Source organism: Danio aesculapii, chromosome 12, assembly GCF_903798145.1.
Source record: "Danio aesculapii chromosome 12, fDanAes4.1, whole genome shotgun sequence".
NCBI lineage: Eukaryota > Metazoa > Chordata > Actinopteri > Cypriniformes > Danionidae > Danio > Danio aesculapii.
In genome coordinates, this window is record NC_079446.1 from 14,207,148 (window position 1) to 14,230,247 (window position 23,100).

The window sequence follows — 23,100 nt, forward strand, 5'->3', positions numbered from 1 at the left end:
ACGCTACTTTGAATGGGTCTGATTTTCTATACATTAAACGGCAACATTGTTTTAAGAAAGACGAAGTTAAAATACCGTTCTTTTATCCTGCATGGATGCTGTGAGGATAAACAAGAGATGAAAAAGAGAATGAAGGAGAATGAATTAATGAATGACAGCTTTCTAAAAGTGTCTGAGAGGCATCCCCTTCTTGCCCAGTAGGCCTACCTTGTGTTTTTTTGCTAATTTAAGCTATTTTAAAAAGATAAATAAAATGTATAAAACTACACATTATTTGTAATACTACATATTACCTATAAGGTCTGATAAGCTTTTTATATTAATGGACAATGCACATATATTGATGTTTCACAATGTTTTTACACTACATTATTTGAATCTAACAGGCTCAGTTTACAATGATTACATTTCTCTACTTGCATTAAAATCTAAATCCCAAATATCAGAAATGACAACAAATTGTTAAGATTTGATTAATGTCAGTTTTAATTTTATTTATTAATGCACTTACTTGACAGATTACATTCAATTGTTTTCCTTCTGCTTTGTCTATTTTTTATGTTTGGTAAAATAATTAGCATCTTTACTGATTTTTCAACTAATTACACTGTCTTGTCCCAATAAGTGGATTTAGAGGTTTTTGCAAAAAAAGCACAAGTGGATTTATCCGGTTTTGACGCAAAAGAAAATCAACCTTGTTAAAAACCAAATAATTGTCCAAAGTGACATTTTTGAAAAAAAATAATAATTTATTTACTAGCTAATAACCTTATCATTACCTATAAAATGAAACTTCAGAATCTAATTGTAGCAGCCTGACAGAAAATGCTCATTTACAAAAAAAGAGATCTGATGTATTTAGAGGGTTTTTCATCTGAACTCTTCATGTGCTCTACAATCTGGCACTCCAGTGAAGTCATATCATAATTGTAGTACTATATATAGTAGCTTGCTTTAAACAAAACAGCTTTACAGTGTTGAACATGAAAAAAGAAATGTGTCAATGCTGTTTTCAGATAGAATGACACCTACAGTATACTATTAAGCAGCTCTTCAGCTCTTGTTTTACCTTCCTAAGCAGTCAAAGAAATTGGATCCTTAGAACGCTCTAACCAATCATGTATTGGAATTACTCTATCTTTAAGTGTTGCACGTGGCTGTCCTTTTTTAAAATTGTGTTTGGATATAACTTCGTTTTTTGACCACACTTTGTTATTATTGTTTATTTATTTGTTTGCTGGAAATTAGACCTGAATTTAGAAATAGTTTTGACACAAATCTTTGTGCTTAACAAAAGAAATGAAATATGTAGGCTAGGATAAATATGGAGGAGGCTCATTTTTTATTCTCACGCAGATGGTCTGTTTAACTATTTTTTCACCAGTGAAGTTTTTCCACTTACAAAGTCCACCATGTAAAGAGCAAATGCGCCATGGCATGACACAACTGACTCTTAAAGGGAATGGGAGATGAGATTCTGATTGGTTTAATGCACGTTATGCTCAAAACACACCCATCATTTATTACGACAATAAACACTACCCTATTACATCATGCACCAGGGCACAGAGCGTATTTTTCCATACTTAAAACAGCAAAAGTGAATTTGGACATGCCCTTAATGCTTTTGCGCTTTAGACTTTGCACCTAAATCGTTGAAATAGAGCCTTAAGAGTGGAGACCACAAAATACAATTAAGCTTTGTTTGGTTGCATGTGTTTGTCCCGTCTAATTTTTACAATTTTTATTATATATTTTATTATTATTTTATGGTACAAAATAATTGGCTTTTGTGGAAAATATCACCTATACTCAATTGCAAAGAGATTCTCCAAATAGTCCTTGGAATAGATATACCTGACCCCAAAATAGATACATTAATTTACTTTTTGACACAATGAGACAAAATGAATTATTATTTTTTTGCACTGTGAAATATCTATTGCCAAATTTAAAATCTATCTATCTATTGCCAATAACATGCCATTAGATAAAGTATTAGACAGGCTTAAAGAAGTTTAACTTACTAGTATTTACTCATTCTCAAGCAGTACCAAACAACTGTAACTTTTTTCTTCTATTGAACACTAAAGATATTTTGAAGAAAGGTGAAAACCTGTAATCATTGACTTCCATAGGAAAAGCTTATTCTACAGACGTCAATGGTTACATTTTTCTTCAACATATACTGTAGTCATGGATTGGAACAATCTTGGAACAAGTGAAGGGTAAGAAAATAATGATCAAATTTTCAGTTTTGGGTGAATTATCCCTTTAAGGCTTGTTCGCATATGATAACTCTACATCACAACTATAGTAGCATAGAGGAACAATTTTTTTGATCAAAGCTTTACAAGAACCTTCAGACTAAAAACTGGACAAAAGGTTGATTACTTGTTGGCGAAAATTGAATGCACTGGATCATTATGTCGTGTGGCGGGAAGTGGTCATTGACACACTGCCATTACTGTTGAAAATATCACCACTTTCGAAGACATGGTATCTGGCAATTAATTTATCCGATATTTATTATTTCTGTGTGTGTTAAATTAGTTTACAAGTAATCAAATTTAAGTTTTCTGTCAATATTTGGGTTATCATTGTTTAACAAGGTAATGCAGTGATATAAATCAGGTGAAGTGGAAGACGTATACATATCATATAATTTCCAATCTAGTTACAAAATATAATTAAAGTTGGAAAGAGTTTTGACGAAATTCTGACAGAATTAATTTTGCTTGGATTTTTTTTTTTTTTTTTTTTGGAGAAATGGTGTATGTATAATTTTCATTTGCATTTATATGACAGTGAAAGTGGATATTTTTTCAATATTTCCAAATCTTTTATTTACGTGAAATCCAAATATGAACTTGTATGTAATATGTGTGATTTGCATATATTTCATATATAACCACCTTAGGGAACTACATGCACTGGTGAACACCGGTGAATCCACGGTCATGTTCCAGTCAACCATTTTAGGTTTAATTATATATATCCATTATATTTTAATGATATTTCTAATTTAAGAAGCTATGTAACTAATTGCTTTATTTTGAAGTAGAAAAGAACCTCTATGCCTCTCTGCAAGCTATTTTCTGTTAATATGCTAGTGTTTTCCTGAGCATTCAGTCAGGCTTTTGCTATCCTCCACCTTCTCAAAAGCACTTCAACAGAAGAACACCTCATCTCATAGGGTTCATCAGAAGAGATATCGTTTACTCACTCAAATATGTTCTCTCCAGCAAAAGCCATTGAGAGTCAGCAAAAGTCATGAGAGGTAAGTAGAGTTAATGGAGGAAGCATTTTGTGAGATAAGGTGATTGCACATTGAGGAGGATTTAAGGATTAGCGTGCAGGTTTGGAACAAATCTACCTATTGCGTTAGGTTAAAACCCTTTCATATACTGTTCAGTGTCTACTGCAAAGTTGATGCAATCCCAACAGCAACATTAGAATCTACCTACATGCATGTTAAAGTGGAAAATATGTGATGAAACAGAATGAACTGACACACAGGGATAAACAGTTTGACTTGGAGTGGTATGTGTAGCAAGCTGTCAGGCGAAATAGTGCTGATTGAAGGGCCTGACGGATTCGTACCAGATAAGTCAGTGGCTGTGCTAACCATGTCCTGCAGTGCAAGGCAATCAGACTGGGTGAGTCTTGATTTAAATAGACATTGAATGAAAGTTGTGAGGTTGCAGAGCTTGGGGATTTATATATATAATAACAAGATTTATATATATAAACAAGAATAGAGATCTTTCCGGTTTCGAAACTTTGTGGAAGTAGAGATTGCCAGAAAAGGGCAAATGCTCAGTTGTTTAACAGACTTTGCTAAATAGAAATAAGAGGTGTTGGGGAAAATAATGAGTGTGGTATTATATCCTATTTAGTATAGGTATGCTGACAGTACAATCCGATATGCCTGGGATTTTACAATAGCGAAGCTACTATATTAAGACATGTGCTAGCAAACTTCACTCCCCTGGCCACAAGAAAATTACTAGTGTATTCTTTAGCATCCTTAGCATGTCATGAGTAAGCCAATACTGACTTTTAGCCCATCGAGTCTACTTACTGTATTTACTTATGTAAATTTACAGTGTTAACAATTTCTGTAAATTACACAGTATTTAACTGTAAAATGAACTGTATTTTACTGTAGAACAGTTAGTTGCATTGTGGGAAATATCCCCCTGACGCCATTAAAATAATATTTTTTAAATAGCTGTAAATGGAAATACAGTATTCATACTGTCATAAGATTTACAGTAAGTTACTGGCGAACTGCTATCAGTAAGTTACTGTAAATTCTACAGAAAAATATTTACAGTGTATATTTATTCAGTTTTTAAATTAATTTCAGTAATATTACTGACTTATATGAAAATGTTTATTTGTTTTATTACAATACAGTTTGTGAAGTAATATTTTCTGTCTCTTGGTAAATATACAGTTGAAACCAGAAGTTTACATACACTGTATAAAAAGGCACATAACCATTTAAAAAAAAAAGTCAGATGTTAATTTGACTAAACTTTTTCTCTTTTAGGTAAATTAGGATTATCAAATTCATTTCTGTTATGCTTAATAGCAGAATAATGAGTGATATATTTTTTTGAGAAATTGTTATAACTTTTCTTGAAAGTCAAAAGTTTACATAAGATTATTATGCCTCTGAAAAAGCTCAGATGATGGCGTCAAGGTTTTGGAAGTTTCTGATTGACTAATTGACAACATTTGAGTTAATTGGAGACACAACTGTAGAATAATATTTAAGGAAAACAGGAGGGACTGGCCCACTTCACAGCATAGATGGCATCATGAAGAAAGAACATTATGGAGAAATACTGAAGCTCTTCAGACATCAGCCAGGAAATTAAATCATTGCCACAAATGGGTCTTTCAAACAGTCCATGACCCTAAGCATACTGCCAAATTAGTAAAAATGTGCTTTAAGAACAACAGAGTGAATGTTTTGGATTGGCCATCACAAAGCCCTGATCGCAATGCTATAGAAAATTTGTGGGCAGAGTTAAAAAAAAGCTTGTGCTAGCAAGACAGCTAACAAATCTGACTCAGTTACACCGATTCTGTCAGGAGGAATAGGCCAAAATTCCTTCAATCTATTGTGAGAAGCTTGTGGAAGGATACCTAAACCAATTGACCAAAGTTATACAGTTTAAAAGCAAAGTTAAAAAAAAAAACAAGGAAATGTATGTAAACTTTTGACTGTCTAGAAATTACAAAACAATTCTCTAAAAGAATTATCTACTTATTCTGGCATTTAGCAAAAGTAAATCATTTAGGTAATCCTAACGGACCTAAAAAAGTAAACGTTTAGTATGATTTAACATCAGACATTTTTAAAAAAATTGTTATGTTCCTTTTTGTAGAGTGTATGTAAACTTCTGGTTTCAACTGTATTACTGTTTACGAGTGACTTTGTTTACCAAATATGTAGATCCAATTAGATTTGCATTGTAAACATTAAATAAAAGTTAAAAAGGTATTTTTTTATTTCATATATTAAGTGTTTTGTCATGATACTCCCAAAATCATTCTGCATAAATCTGCATATTTGTTTTACAAAAATCTCCACAGAAATAGTAAAAATTGTCTGCAGATTCTGTCTGGCCCTAGTCATGAGCCATACTAGCAAACAACAGTTGAGGCTGTATGTTAGTTTCTTTGCACATCATCCTTCCACACTGAAAGTTTTTTCATATAGTCCATTCGATAGTTTGCAATCACCCACATGAAAAACATACTATAGTAATTTACAGGTAATATTATAGTAAAGTACTTAAAGCAATGTTGTGGTAATTCTATAGTTGCTAAAGTAGCCTATCAACTACTGTAATATAAACAACTTAAGCCCTGTTTAGATCACACAAATTTGTCATAATTTCCTTGACATAGGGTGTCGTAAATAAAAAAATGTCGTTGTGACACAAGATTCAATCGTTTCTTCTCGTGTAATGTAGCATTGTTCGCAACAAACGATACCATGCCTGTGACACATCGCAGTTTTTTTTACATTCTTTTCTCATTCTTCACAACGAGTTCCGTCATGTGGGTGATACTGTGCAATAGGAGCACATAATTTCTCTGTTATATCAGTGGGTGCTGCCGTTAATGCGCCGGTCAGGTAATCAAAAAATAGGCTGCATATTTACTTATGGGTGGGTCATGGGTGGATAACATTGGTTGTGCAAACTTTAACTACCTTTTTTAAAATATTAAGGTGTTTTAAGCAATTTCATCTGACAGACTGGCACAAATATGCAGACATCTTTATTCTCACAACAAGTTTCTGAGTTCTCTCATCCAACAGAGTTTTTTCTTTCGATGTAATCTGAGAACATGTTCAGTGTTGCGAATGCATTGCAAAAGCATTTCCTGCTTATTTAAATTTGTCATTAATAGTGAAAAAAAGTTAAATTTAGGCTTCTCTGAAACTGTGAATATTTCACTTTAATTTTATTTAGGCTAGATTATTATTTTATTTAACAAACGAACTTAATCTTACAGCAATTCGTGTTTTGGTGCATATGGACTTGTAAAGCATCAACTCAAATGTTATTCGTTATTCTTGTTTATAGATAACTGACCAACAAAAGATATATTCAAATTAAGTTAAAAATTATAGCAAACAACATTTTTTTCAAAAAGATGTTTTTTCCAAAAAAAATATACGAATTTTATTTTTGTTTGTGCCCCTCCAACTCAACTATACGGGTGGATGATTTGTTTCGCTCTGAGGAAAATAAGGATTTAATGAATGCCTCACTGAGACTTTATCACAAATATATTTTATACATTTGGTAATTCTTTAATATGTCATTATTTTAAAGATAAATTTTTGAGCATCTGATTTTTCCTAGCTGCTGCTAATGTGCTTTCATTTTCTCCATCTCACTCGCAGCAAGTTTAGGCTAGGAAGTGTTTAATAAGCAACCCATGGCAGGAAAATATACATTTATATTTCAAAGAAAATATCTTAATATTAAAAAGAAATCATAAGTTTGATCCTATCCATGTTGTAACGAATGACCTTAAATAATGTAGTTATTAGTTGTCATCAGTGTTCATTGACAAGTCAAGATTTTATCAAAAAATAAAAAATAAAAAAAAATTTGCATAAAATGACATTGACTTTCGTAACCGACAAAAAAAAATCATGTGAATTTGGGGCTTTACCCAATGCTATACTATTTTTCTAAAATTATAGGGTAAATTATACTACAATACACCATAATTCATTGTAGTAAAACTAAAGTATATTACAGTATTTTAGACTTTACTATAGCATGGTTCAAACCACTATAGAGTAACTAGTATAAATTACTGTAGTATTCTTCATGTGGGCAGGCACTGTTTGTCACTTTTTTATTTTGCCAACATGTTTTCACTGTAAATATGGACACCCCTTGAATACGGCGATCAGTCAAAAGATATCCTTATTGAATAATCCTTAGACATAGAATAAACCTTTTTATTCTTTAATTTCTTCTATTAATTATTGCTAGAATTACTCTAAAACAAAGATAAACCTGACCATATCCAAATCTCCAACATGTCTCTGATCCTATGCCTTAAAGTAGAAGTGAAGCAGTCAGAGTTTACATTATTTTGTACACTGGTTTCCACTTTAATGAAAATATATTAAACAAACTCCATTAATGTAATTATTTAGAAGAAAACGACATGTTTTACGACAGCTTTTAGACCTAGGGCGCCGCCGTCTTGGAATGTTGCAGTGTCTGATGTCACGAGGTTGGTTCCGTTCCCTCAGCTAAACAGATACAGTGGAAGTAATGGACTAAAAACTGAGACTGCAAAGCCTAATTTAACCCAGTGCATGAAGTTGTGGATTTGGAGCTGGTGCAAATACAAGCATCAGATGTGTGTCTAATATAAAATATAAATATTTATTCCATTTTTCTTTTTTTTCCCCTTTTATTTAACGACCATAGGTCTAAAAGCTATAGTAAAACATGTCGTTTTCTTCTAAATGGTTACATTAATAGAGTTTGTTTAATATATTATTATTAAAGTGGACACCAATGTACAAAATAATGTAAACTTGACTGACTGCTTCACTTCCACTTTAAAGCTGACGAGTGTGGTCCAGGACCATCAAGACTGCATGGCATGTCAACAAACATGCCCTACTTTGTGAAATCACTGCAAAAGTAAAGTATCAACATCAGCCATAATCTTTCAGTGTATTAACCAATGTTCCTAGCAGTCAAATTTTTGGGAATTGTTTTGTGTTTTCTAGCACTTTACATTGCCTTGCCTCACAACACACTCTGCAGTTAAGATCGACTTGGAACTTGCTCTCATTAGGTACATTGGTGGGAGGCCTATTCCTGCAGGATACAATATTAATGCTTGCAGTAAAGAACAAAGGTATGAATGGAGTTCAGCAGAGAAGTAGTTGGAGGGAGACAACTCATCTGAATATCTCAGTGGGCACACTTCATCAAGGCCTGCATACACTGCATATACCACATGTGGTGGTTGTTGGGAACGCTAAAGATATACTTGTTAATTTATGAGGAAAAATAGCTTATGTAAGGAATGTAAATACATTGTAGACAGTGGTGCCTCTTACAACTTTGTGCATTATTCCGAAAAAAAGGGAAAAGTTTCAACTTTGTAAGAATAACTGGCAGGATCATACCAACTAAATCAAATCTATACTGGTAGGCTTGAGAATTGGTACTGAAGGGATGTATAAGACTGTATCTATTTCTTTTAATCACACATGCAGACATGATGATCTAATAATCTAATTTAACCCTTTGGGGTCTGAGGTGATTTTGGGGCCCCTAAAAGGGTTTGACATGCCCTGACATTTGTCCTTATTTCAGCTACTTATTACATAGTACAGGCCAGCATGTTTTTTTTTTTTTTTTTGTATTCAGCATAAACAGTGCTACAATAATATGTGAGAAATATTGATGTACATGCTTGCGTGTTTTTTTTTTTGTATTATTATTATTATTATTTGTGTTTAGTAGGTTTTGGAGAAAAAAAACTTACGGAAATAAGGTCCAAAAACCACACTGAATGGGCCTGAATAAGACTTTTGAGTAACCACTCTAGGCTGGAATATTTACTTCACAATTGTGTGAAAGTTATTCTGTTCTCTCATTCAAAGAAAACATTACAATGATTTACATTTTGTAAAGTCTATTTTGGGTCAGCTCAGCTGTATGCGTGGAAGTGACAAAGGTCGTAAATAATTCACACTTGGAGAGACAAAAGACACTCCCCCACTTGCTAATGTTCACCCATCAAGGGCATTGTAAAGCAATATCCAGCTGCAAAATCTAGCTCAAACTAAATGCTTGTTGTACTACTTGCTGTATTATGTCCATGTAAACACTATGGGTAAACAATGTATGTGCAGTTATACAGCATGCACAAAAAATAGATATTTAAAAAGTTATAAAACGTATTTGCAAAACTGTTATAATTAAAACTATTTTGTGTGCATTAATCCAGTGTTTAAAATAATTTGATGACAATGTATTATGTTGAATACAAATAAAAGTGGACCCTTTACAGATTCAAGTGATGTATTGCTCTTATCTGCACGATAAAAACTGAAAGTGTAATAGAAGTAATTTTCTGCGTTATCAGGAAAAGATGCCTCAAACCGCGTATAGGCGTTTGCAGACCCCAGAAGGTTAAAACTATTTCTCTGACACATTTTTAAAGAAGCCCTAGGTCTTTCAACATTGCATGTACACACAGAAATTTTTTTAATAACAACCATTTGAAATGGTCATCATGGAGCTACAGTTGGGGATATTTTTTGCCTCAAGGGATTCCTTGTGCACTAAGTACCTGGTATTTTGACTACATCATTTATTTGGAGCCCCACAGCTGAAGCAAAGCAGTATGGTTGCTTTTTAAGAATAACTTAATATCAGTCATTTGAGGTCATTTACAAGCTTTGAATAATAGGAAAGTTCAAAAATTACAATTATCTAATCTTTTACTCTCCCTCATGTGGTTTTAAACCCTTATGGGGGTTTTTTTGTTCTGTTACTGTATAGATACACTCATCGGCCACTTTATTAGGTACACCTGTCCAACTGCTCCTCAATGCAAAATTCTAATCAGCCAATCACATGGCAGCAACTCAATGCATTTAGGCAGGTAGGCATGGTCAAAAAAGACGATCTGCTGCAGTTCAAACTGAGCATAAAAATGGGCAGGAAAGGTGATTTAAGTGACTTTGAACATGGAATGGTTGTTGGTGCTAGACAAGCTGGTCTGAGTATTTCAGAAACGGCTAATCTACTAGGATGCTCACGCACAACCATCTCTAGGATTTACAGAGAATGGTCCAAAAAAGATAAAATATCCAGTGAGCAGCCGTTCTGTGGGTGCAAATGCCTTGTTGATGATAGAGGTCAGAGGAGAATAGCCAGACTGATTTGAGCTGATATAAAGTTACAACCGAGGTATGCAGAAGAGCATTTCTAAATGCACAACACGTCCAACCTTGAGGCGGATGGGCTACAGCAGCAGAAGACCACACTGGAGGCCACTCCTGTCAGCTAAGAACACGAAACTGAAGCTACAATTCGCACAGGCTCAAAAAAACGGCAGCAACTGTGTGATGTTATCAATATGGACCAAAATCTCTGAGGAATATTTCCAGTACCTTGTTGAATTTATGCCAAAAAGGATTAAGGCAGTTCTGAAGGCAAAATGGGGTCCAACCCGGTACTACTAAACTGTACCTAATAAAGTGGCTGGTTAGTGTAATTTGTTAGAAACAAACTTTGGAAGTCAAGGGGTCCCAAATATCTACTTTTGTGTTCAACAGAAGAAAGAAACTCAAACAGGTTTTGAACAAGTGAAGGGTTTGAGCAAATAATGTAATGTAGTGTAATTTTTTTTGGTGAACTATCTCTTTAAGAAGGAGGTGAGATGTTTTTTTTGCTTAGCCAATCTATTATTGGGAAAGCATATGAAAAGGCATATCAAGGGAGGTTACTGTTTGACCTTTTTGAGCAGCAGGGATGGGTTGAGCAGAATAAGTCTGTGGTTTAGGTAGGCGGGAATGTTTAGGCTGCAGGGAGGCATGAGACCTGGGACAACTGCTCTCTATGTTTCTGAGAAACAGAGACTGTCTGTCCTCTTGATTTTGTCGGTTACATTTTGTTTCTACAGTGGTGGTGTGCATGGTAGTCTGTTGGGCTGGGTTAATGTAATGTAGTCCGGGAGCTGATGAAGGTTGATGTCTTGTTCTGGGTGGACCTGTGGCTCTCAACCTACCCAGGGCACCGGTGAACACACTGACCCGCTGTACTTCCTGGGGCTTGATGAGTGTCGAAGCTCTCTTAATATAGCTTGGTGGCTGCGGGCTTGAAAAACTGCTTCTTTTAAAAGCAAGTTTTTGTGTACCGTTTTCTAGCTTACAGCAAAAGCTGGCAGAAGCTGGTGGGCTTGCTGGCTCATTGATTTTGAGCCGGCTGCTTGTGAGGCCGAGCTCAGCAGGTTCAGAGCTCTGAAAAGTTCTGTAAGAGGAGGCAGCAGTGCTATCAGCAGATATAATTACCGTTGGTGCTATACAGTTCGGGGTAGACGCAGCAGCGATGGGATTTTGTAGGTCTGAAGAGCTGGGCTGGGGTGTTAGTGGGTGGTGACCAGGGTTGGCATCCAAACTGTTACAAGTGGCATCTTCACAGGTTGGACTTGACAGTCCATCATGGTCATGGAGCTTGTTGGACATGAATCTGGGAGTCTGTAGTATCTGAAGCTGTTGGGAAAAAAAGGAGAGAAAAAGACAACTGTTAAATGTTTACTTGTGTTAAATTTAGAACTTTCATATTAGGTTTCTTAAATTGTGTGACTTATTTCATTACCATAATAATAATAATAATAATAATAAAAAATGAAAAAGAATCGGTATGTAAGACACTAGATATTGATCTGTTTTGCACAATAATTAAAATTAAAATTGGACAACATGACTGATTAATCAGAAGAAAACAGTTCTCACTGAGATTAACTACCTTGGAAAATAAAAATAAACCTGCAAATATGTTGTAGTTATTATTAATGACACTTTTTATCTTACTGTTAAATAAAAAACATAGATGATTTACAAGAGGAAGAAAAAATAAGAGAAGAAAAAAAATCAAATTAACTCATCTCTTGTCTTTATAAATTACATTTTAAACAGCTTTGCAAGTACAAAAATAAGGTTCTTGGTTCTTTGCCACAGTCGCCCCAGGCTTTCTCACTAGGAGATTTACACATTATGTGGAGCAATTTTAGCAGCTACTTTATTCAACTTTTTAGAAGTGGGTAATAATCATCAACTTCATCGTAATCTTTAGCAAAACATGAGTAATTTTCAACCACAACAAGAATATGCATCACAATAAATTGTTTTGAGAGAAATTAGTAACCACTACCAAGTCATTGCATTTGGGAACAGAGATGAGGTTTTCAAGGTGAATGCGTCTCTAGGTGTCAAACAACTAAAATAAGGTCAAGAATCTCATGTGAGATCTGAGTTTCAGTGGTTATGTCAAAGCAGTAATTAAATCAGCATACTATCATCTCAAAACATTGCAAGAATTAGAGCCTTTGTTTCCAGTAAAGAAACTTGTTCAGCAGCAGGGTGGATCACTGTAATGGACTCCTCACCGGCCTTTACAAAAAGACAGTCAGTCAGTTGCAGCTCATCCAGAACGCTGCTGCCAGGATTCTGACCAGAACTTTGAATTGCCACTGTGTATGAAATGTACTATATAAATAAACTTGTCTTGCGCTATACAGAGATGTTACTAACTGAAATTAAAGTCCAATCCATTTTTCACTGAGGAGTTTTGCTTAAATCACTTGTAATTAAATTAGAAAATATTAAACGTACAAAAGAACTTAATAAACATCATGTCATATTTCGACTTATTATTATATTCACAAAGACAACAAACCACATTTTTATTAATATTACTTGAGAATCAGCAACTCTTACCTACAACAAAAATGACTTGCAATTAAACCTCCTAACTGGATTCCCACTGCCAGTTCACCCTATTATATTTTGGCACCCTGGGTTACCTTGACGGAAAACACAGCGTATTTCAGTTATGAAGTGTGCCTCAATCTATGTGGTCGTGGCTGAAAATGTGAGCGCCAGAGGACAGTAGCCGAAATGTGAAATTATTCACATATTTAGAGTGTTAAAAATCCAGACAAGGTGGTTTTAATGATACAAATATTATAAAAATTAGCTGAGCAGCTTACGATGTAATAGCCCATTTACACAGGCATCAGTGGCGTTTCTCGCTACAAAAGTTGGGACTTTCTCAACTTTTCAAGCGCCAATGAAAGCGTCAGCCAATCAGATCACTGTATGCAAATACACAAGCTCAAACAGTGGCCGATTGCTGACTAATTTCATTGACTGACACTGCTTTGACGATTACATCAGCCCCAACTTTAAACACACCCTCTGTCAAGCGGTGACGCTGAAGCCCTGGGTGCCGTCAAGCGTTGCCGAAATGAACTGTGGATCCCTCAGTGCTGCTGTCAATCCCACATATTGCACATTAAAGGCAATGGGTTTCCATGCAATTATCTAGTTAATTATTGTGTTAAGAGTGTAAAAGAATCAAGATTATAGACGCTATCAATATCACATAATAAAACAATCCAAATAGGCTGAAAGAAGTAGGAAAAAGGGTACATAAACAAATTTCTCACTGCTAAATTGAGGATCATAACAATGCACATCATTGGTGGAGTAGCAAACATCGAAGTAACTTTATCCATGTGATACAAGGCATTGGTGGTGTGCAAGGTTGTGAGGTGCTGGAGTACAATACTATTGTTAGCAGAGTCTTTGATGTCTGCTCTGCTGATTGATTGGCACAAAGCTGAATTTGAAAAATTCTAAGAAAACAATTTTGTGTTTAATAGATTTCTAATAGGCATCTAAATGTAAAAAGCTCAAACAAGGCTAAACTTGGGCTGTTAGTGAAAATCTAATAGACATCTAAGAATAGCCCAAAACTAGACTAGACATCAAATAGACAGAACAGACAGACTTTATATGTGTAGTCATTCATTTCTGTTTATTTGATGACTAGTCTAGTTTTGGCATATTCTTAGACATCTATTAGATTTTCACTGGCAGCCCAAATTTAGCCTTGTTTTAGCCAAGCGGACGACGTTTAGATGTCTATTAGACATCTTTTAAAAACTGGGTACAATCACATGGAACTCTCTCTCTTTCAGATCAACCTGTAGCTGTACTCACAGGGGAATTATTCACCTCTGTAACCTGTGTGACAGTTGTTTTCAGAACCAAGGACAGTACTCTCATGTGCATGACAGAAATAAGGTTTCAAAAGATTTATGTGACAAAGTTTGGTAGATATCCTCCTATCGGGCATGTAAACAATGGGTCCCATTCACTAACTCCGTACAGGTGGAAAATTTTAGAAAGAAAGTTGAATCATGACTTATTAATGAGAACACAAATATTGTGTGTTTGCATGCTTAGTGAATGATACCCAAAATCATTTTGATCTGACACCTGTTTAACAATACTGGATGGTCCAGTAAATCTCACAAAAAAAAAAAAAAGATAACTGGTAAACTGGCAAAACCTACTGAAAAACCTTGTGCACTGCCAACATCAGCCATCAACCTCTTCCCAATTCTTATTTTATTGTAGTATATTCTCAATGACATAGTTCAACCAATAAAAAAATACTCACTATGTACTCACCCTAAAGTGGTTCCAAACTTTTGAGTTTCTTTGTTCTGTTGAACAAAGAAATTTATTTTGAAGAAAGCTGAAAACCTGTAACATGGACACCCATGGTTGGAAAAACAAATACTAAAAAAAGTCAATGGTTACAGGTTTCAAGCTTTCTATAACATCTCCTTTTGTGTTCAACAGAATAGTGAGTAAATGATGTCAGAATTTTCAATTTTGGGTGAACTATCTTTAACATTCGAAGAAAATATTGAAGAGCTCTCTAGGTCTGAGGATGTCATTCACAACAGATATGGTGTTTCACATGCAGCGGTCTAAATAACTGAGCAAACATGCCAGAGACTGAAGTAAACTACAACCACAAATCAGAAAAAAGTTGGGACAGTAGGGAAAACGCAAATGAAAAATAAAAAAAGTAGTGCTTTCTAAATTTACTTTCATTTGTATTTCATTGCAGGCAATACAAGTAACATTATGTAATGTGTTCCTCATGGTTTTTATTGTTTTTTTTTCTAAATAAACACATATTCCAAGTTTTGTTCTTGCAACACATTAAAAAAGGTTGGAACGGTAAAGCATTTACCACTTCGTAATGTTGCCATTCCTTTTTACAACATTTAAAAGATGTCTAGAGACTGAAGACACCAAGTGATGAAGTGTTGTAGGGGGAAATTTGTCCCTTTCTTCCTGTAAACAAGTCTTAAGGTGGCCAGCAGTATGGGGTATTCGTTGTCACATTTTGCACTTCAAAATGCATCAAATATTCTTTATTGAGATCGGTCGGGACTGCAGGCAGGCCAGTTGAGTACCTGTATCCTCTTCCTCCACAGCCAGGACTTTGTAATGTGTGCAGAATGTGGTTTTGCATTGTCTTGTTGAAATATGCATGGACGTCCCTGGAAAAGAAGGCAGCATATTGTGCTCTAAAATCTCCATGTACTTTTTACTATTAATGGTGCAATCAAAGAAGTGGGAGTTACCTTCGACAAGGGTACTGAGACAACCCAAAATCAGACAGACGCTGGCTTTTGGACTTGTTGCTGGTAACAGTCTGGAAGATGATTTTTTCTTTGGTCCAGAACACAGTGTCTGTTTCTCCCAAAAAAATACCTGAAATACTGATTAATCTGACCACAGTACACATTTCTACTGTGTGACGGTCCATCCCAGACGCCTCAGAGCCCAGAGAAGTCCTTTTGGCACAGTACAGTTTTAACTGCCATTTTTACATGTAACTACATATTGTGGTACTTGACAGGTTTGTTAAAATAGTCCTAAGCCCATGTGGTGATAATGCATATAGATGAAGGATGATTCTTGATGCCGTGCCGCCTGAGAGATTGGAGATCACAGTAGTTCAGCTTAGGTTTGCGTCCTTGTCCTTTATGCACAGAATTCCTCAAGAATTCCTTTAATTATATTATGCACTGTTAAGGTGGAATATACCTTGTCTTCCTATCTTTCTTTGAGGAACATTGTTTTTAAAAATTTCAATAATTTTCACAAATATTTATTTGTCAATTGTTATTGGGCGATCCTCAGCCCATCTTTGCTCCTTAAGGACTAGACCTTTCTTGGATGCTGCTTCTGTACCAAATCATAATTACAATCACCTGTTGACAACACCTGTTTCAAATCACATCATTACCTAACCAATACCTGATTAGTAGCCCCAAATTGCTCCAGTCCCAACATTTTTGGAATGTGTTGACCAGACAAAACATGAAATATTTTCTGTTCATTTTGTCTGCAATAAAATACAAGTGAAAATAAATTTGAAAATCACTTCTTTTCTTTTTTATTTGCCTTTTCCATACTGTCCCAACTTTTTCTGATTTAGGGTTGTACTAAACAGAGCCTTCACAATGACCTTAGTAGTTATTTTTAGTAAGGAATAAGTAGCGTGATAGTGAGTCCTCTCACACATTGCAGTTAGGAGGTACTCAGAAACCACTTTGGACCAACTTAACAGACCGAAGCAATATTCAAAAGGACTCTTCACAGCAGGGATGTGATACAACAGTACAGGTGCTAATACCTCATTAAGTTTACCTACAATTTGACATGTGAGGTCTGTCCTAAAACTTGCGACATCTCTTTTCAGACAAGGCCAAAAAAAAAAATAGAGCATTCTGACTTCAACTGTATATGAAAACAAACTGGTCCAGTGTCTCAAATGAATAATTTGTTCACACAATGTTAATGTTTATGAACAGCCTGAACAGATTTCAACAAAATGGTAGTCTAACAATTGTCCATAGCAACTCCATCATCTCTTCTGTTCACAAATGAGTTTAAGTCACAAACAACTCTTAATATGTTTTCTTTGTTCCCTGGGAAGTATTTCCTGGTACACAGCACCATCTAATGGATACCATTATTTATACAATTCACTTTTTTTGTGCTTGTTAAATTGTCTGAACCTTTCTCTATGCCTTAGTGTGCCAATTTCAGACCCAAGAGTTATTCAAAATATAATACTTTGAAGTTTTTCCACAGTCTATGGTTTTTAATGGACCAGACAGAACAGTGAGAGGTTGGTCTAGAGAGGTGAAGTCTCAATTGTGGCAACCTTAGAACACCTACAACCCTGTCAAAACTTCAGAGTCTTAGTTGAGGTCTGTGGGGCTCTCAGCTGTTTCATACATAATTTATGACGGCTCACCAAGAATTAAACCAAGGCAGCTGAGAAAAGGTGATAGAGTTCTGAGGCAGAAGAAATCTGTGGTGGAAGGGGAAAGTAGACAGGCAAATGCAGAAAAAAGGGAAGAATGAAAAGTGCTGGAGAAAAAAAAGGTTAGCTTTGTAAACTAAACAAAGTGTAAACAAACCATGAAGTTCTACACAAAAGCTTTCCTACTAGAAATCGTATTTCCCATTAAAACAATTGCTGACACTAAGAGCATGGCTGTTTTATTTAATTCTCACATGCTCACACATGATTTGAATTTTAAAAATTATAAACTACAAACTCCAACTACATCCACCTGTGCTTAGCATTCAATAATTATTTTAAATTACAATAACGTGTCTTTCTAAAGGCAGAAAAAAAACATCAAATGTCAATGAGAGTTTGGTCTAACAGTTGTGTTCACGTGGAAATAAAGTGTGACGAAAGAACTTAATAATTATTTCACCTTACAGCCCATGTACTCTGTGTTCCCTGGTTGTACAAAAAAATGCATGATGGATGAGATAGAAACTGTTGAATAATCAGATATATTGTAATAATAACCACAAATAACCAATTTCTAAAAAAAAAAAAAAAATGGAGAGACGGAATACAAAAAGAATACTTGGTTTCAGTAATACAGTGGATATAAAAAGTCTACACACCCCTGTTAAAATGCAAGGTTTCTGTGTTGTAAAAAACACACATACACACACACAATTAATTATATAATGTAAACTATAACCTGTGTAATTTCATATTTTTTTATGTTTTAGGTCTAGGGAACTAAAAAAAATAAAATAAAATAAAATAACGTGGTTGCATAAGTGTGCACACCTTTAAACAAATACTTTGTTGAAGCACCTTTTGATTTTATTACAGCACTCAGTCTTTTTGGGTAGGAGTCTATCAGCATGGCCCACTCTTCTTCGCAAAAATGCTCCAAGTCTGTCAGATTTTGAGGACATGTCCTCTGCACAGTCTTCTTCAGATAACCCCACAAATTTTCAATGGATTCAAGTCTGGGGTCTGGCTAGGCCATTCCAAGGCTTGAATTTTCTTCTGGTGAAGCCTTTCCTTTGTTGATTTGGATCTGCTTTGGATTGTTATCATGCTGAGAGACAAAGTTCCTCTTCATCTTCAGCTTCCTAGCAGAACTCTTAAGGTTTTCTTCTAGCATTAACTGGTATTTAGCATTGTTCATATTTCCTTTCACCTTTACTAGGACCCCAGCTCCAGCTGACGAAAAGCAACCCCAAAGCATCATGCTGCCAACACCATGCTTCACAGTGGGTATGGTGTTTCTTTGGTGATGTTCAGTTGTTTTTTTGCCAAACATACTTTTTTGAAAAGATGACCAAAAAGTTCAACCTTGGTTTCATCAGACCATAACACCTTTTCCCACATTAAACCAGGCCTGGATATTCTTTATAAGAAAATGCGTTAATCTTGTCATCCTACCCTATAGCCCAGACATATGAAGAATTAGGAAAGTTTTTGTCATATGTATTAAACAGCCAGTACTTGCCAAAAGTTTCTGTAACTCATTTAATGTTGCTGTAGGCCTCTTGGAAGCCTCCTTGATCAGTTTTCTTCTTGCCTTTTCATTAATATTGGACGGACGTCCAGTTCTTGATAATGACACTGATGCATCATATTTTCTCCACTTGATGATGGTGGTGTTTACTGTAATATTATACATCCAATGTCTTGGAAATAATTTTGTACCCTTCTCCTGACTCCTTTTAACAATGTGATCACTCTGATGCTTTGGAAACTCTCTGCGGACCATGACTTTTGCTGTAAGATGCAACCAGGTAAATGTCAGGAAATGACTACTAGAACAGCTGAACTTTACTCTGGATTAATCAAAGGTGCTTTAAATGATGACAGGTATGTACTGACTTTTATTTAAAATGAGTTTGGATGTGATTGTTTAATTTTGAACAAAGCCATATTTCCAGTTATATAAGGGTGTGCACACTTATGCCACCATATTATTAATATTATTATTATTATTATTTAGTTCCCGCATCTAATAGATTTAATTTAGTTTTTTATGAAATTGTACAGGTTATAGTTTACATTAAATGTGGAAAAAGTTCTAAAATTATTTATTGTAGCTTATTGTAGACTTTTTATATCCAATGTATACTGTGTTTTTTATTCACTATTTATATAGCAACACATATGGTCCTTAATGGCATGTTTCCACTGAGTGGTACAGTACGATACGGTAGGGGTCACCTTTATCCTTTTTCCACTGCTAAAAGGGTACCAATGGTACTCTTTTGGTGGGCGTGGTGTTCGACAGAAAGTTTCAGTCAAAGTCATTTTCGCTTGAGAAAATGTCTACAGTAAAGCTGTACAGGTCGTTCACATATCATATGAGAAGCACTTCTCACAAAACAGATGCTTTATACACATAAATACTTCTGTATAAATGTTTATTACTAACTTTTCTATGTACATAATTTGATTATAACTGCAGATCAATGACTACTGTAATGCTCACTGTAACGTCTGCAATTATATAAAATAAATAAATAAATGCAACTCATATAAACGCATACAGACCCTTACAGTCTCCGATATGTTACCAATTACAGATAAACTACACACAGCATACATTTTAGTCCTTATTTGGGTTCAAAAACAACACGAAATATAGCCCACAGTCTATACAGTGCAAACCTCTCATGCTTAAATGTGTCTTTAATCTTCAGCAGTACATGTATCCTCTGTTAGAGAGTAATTCCATCATTCCGAGTTCATAATAGTCCAGAAGGTGATGATAATCGTAAACATGGCAGTTTGTTCACGTTTGCTGAAAAAATAATTTGCTCCTTTGTTTTTTCCAGCTTCTCCTTTGTTTTTTCACGCGTCACTCTCACGTTTGTCAGTTTCTGAAAAGGATCGGGTTTCAAAAGCACGCGTTATTATCATCATCAGCTCAAGAAGTTCGTTATTTCAAATATAGATGCGCAAGAAAGCGAAATTGCTCGTGCTTTAGACTGGCTCGTAAAAAACAACGAGGCACAGGGTAAGTTAGAATCTGCTCTTCTTCTTGGCTTTGTGGCTGTTCATCAAGACGACGGCAAGGTTTGTTTGAGCTTGAGTCGACCATGGCTTGTTATTTATATGTATATATTATTATGGAGTAATCTCTCGCCTGTTTATTTTAAACATGGCGGTTCCTTTGTTTTTATTCTGGCTTGTTGTGCGAGTGAAATACATGTCTCTGTAAACCAATAGCGTTCAGCTACACCTCTAGCTCCTCCTTTTAGTACCTTTGATGCCCTTTGCAAAGACTGACCAAAAAGTGGTACAGTATGGTTCTGTTCGGTACGTCTTTTGACAGTGGAAACGGCCATAAAAGCATACCGAACCGTCCCGTACCACTCAGTGGAAACAAGCCATTAATGTTTTCTATTGAGCTGCCTTTGCTAGCCTCCTAAAGCAGCTATGTTATGACATTGTTACATGATTTTACAGTACTGCTTTTTGTTTTACAGCACTGCCTGAGTTGAAGTCAAAAATATTTACATTTAAATTAACATTTTTTATTTAATCTGTTGTTATTATATGTTGTTATTATACCACTAAACTGGTTCACTGCACAGGACACTGACAAGTGCCCAAATTACAATGCTGTTATTAGTACTAGTATACTATGCCAAACTAATTGCACAAATCCCAGAAAAGGCCACATAAAGAAAGCATTGGAATGGGTCTTTGTCTCATTACTTATGGTGTTATACTTTGCTCGAAGTCCACAGAAGTCTCTCTTCCGGTGGCGCTGTTCTGTTGGTGACCCAGACTTTAGCACATGCTTTTCCTGATACTACTTTTAACTTAATTTTATGCTATAGTTTATTTTAAATTGTATTCCATTTCCTAATCTGTGAGGGAGCTTGACAGTGGGAAAACAGAAATTAGCCCAGAGACTGCTGCGTGTTTGGATTTTGATACTAGTCTGGTCATCAGTAATTTGCAATAGTTTACTGATAATGGCAAGTAAAAGTGGGGAGCCAGTTGCATACAATAGAGACACTCTCCTGTTGCTTCGGTCTTCTGGATTAAGTACTGCGTTGACAGAATCGCTTTGTTGGCCACTTGATGTGAGAAGGACGGAGCACAAGAAATGCCAGAGAAAAAAGTGGATGAAGAAGCGGTGTATGCCTGCGTCTCCAGCACCAAGGAAACAGGCCTCCTTTGCCTGATATACAGTAATTTAAAAAAATGCAAGATCTCTACAGAACAAAATTGAAGAGCTGTGTGCCAAAACCAAGGTCTTTTTTGAATACAGAGGAGCTGGTCTTCTAGTTCTTATGGAAACATGGCTACAACCTAGTCTGCCCATCACACAGTTAAAAGTGGATGGTTTCACTCTAGTTCAAGTCGGTTAACAGGATGAGAATGTGGTAAAATCTGAAAATGTGGTAAAAAAAAAAAAAAATTCTGGCGAGGGCTTTTCTTTTTCTGGATTGCTTTTTAAAACTGTCTGTTGGGTTTAGGGAAGTGGATGTGCTGTTTGAAAACACTATTGAGCTGCACTAAATTCATATTTAAGCTGAACTTCACCAGTTTGTTAGGATGTGGATGAGACCAAAACTTTCAGACTACGGATTTGGTGTGCACCATGACCTTTTTACAAATACACTGCACTAAAAGAGCTTCTTTTTTTGAGTCTGAACAAATCTAAGTCTAAGCTACATTCATAGTGAATTACAAATACACAAATTACTGTATTACAAATACATAAATTAAGTAGTTTTTCTCAGGAATTGTACTTTATTAAGTAGTTGAAAAATGTATACTTTTTTTGATTACATTTTAGTGCTGTATAGGTAGTTTTACAATACTTTCATTCAATCTGCAGTCACTACTTTATATGTTATACTTTCTTCTTGTCTACTATGATAGGCCAAGTAGAATAATCAGTTTCATAATTCCAGTCCAGTCAAATGTAATGTAAACTCGCACTATGTTATAAAAGCTGGTCTGGTTGACTTTTAAACAGTACTCTACTGGGAGATAAGGGAATGCACATGTGTGAGGAAATACAGTATAGGGTGTTGAAAATGTAATTAATAAAAAGCCCATATAAGAACAGTTCCAGTCTGTGCATTTGTTTGAGCTACTTCAGATACCAACGCTATCTCATGGCAATTCATATCATTTTGATTTAGTGGCTAATTCATATGAATTTGTACAATCTCATGCGTACAATTTAATATTTGGGTTGGGTTTAGGAGTGAGGTTGGATACCATGCCTCCATTTTAAAATCGTACATTTATACGACTTCATTTCATAAGGAACACATTAATACATTTATTTTGCCTTTAATATATGTATTAAAAACATAAAAGAATCATATAAAGAAACAAGCCCAGTGAAGCTGAGGATTCCAGTGAATTTAGAAGAGCCCTGCATTGTGTCAAACAAAACCCCCTAGCTGATTTTATATTCACTGTAAAACACAGCTTCATTTTTTTAATGTGAAGAGGTCAGAAGGCACATTCAGTTATATACAGTGGCTTTGAAACTAGTATGAAAGAGCATAAATCAGGAATGGGCAACTATGGTCCTGGTGGGCCACTTCCTTGCAGAGCTCCATCCTTTATTAAACAGAATTTTCATATAATCTTG

At 35.3% G+C, this 23,100-nt stretch overlaps 1 protein-coding gene across 1 annotated transcript in view; it reads right to left on the reverse strand.

Moving 5' to 3' along the window:
* Positions 1 to 9,039: 9,039 nt before the first annotated feature.
* The window catches only part of ccser2b (coiled-coil serine-rich protein 2b), a 144,484-nt gene continuing 130,423 nt past the window's right edge, over positions 9,040 to 23,100 (reverse strand). The window contains 1 exon segment of the mRNA XM_056469811.1: positions 9,040 to 11,797. Coding sequence (XP_056325786.1) covers positions 10,991 to 11,797 — 807 coding nt within the window. The 3' untranslated portion in view covers positions 9,040 to 10,990.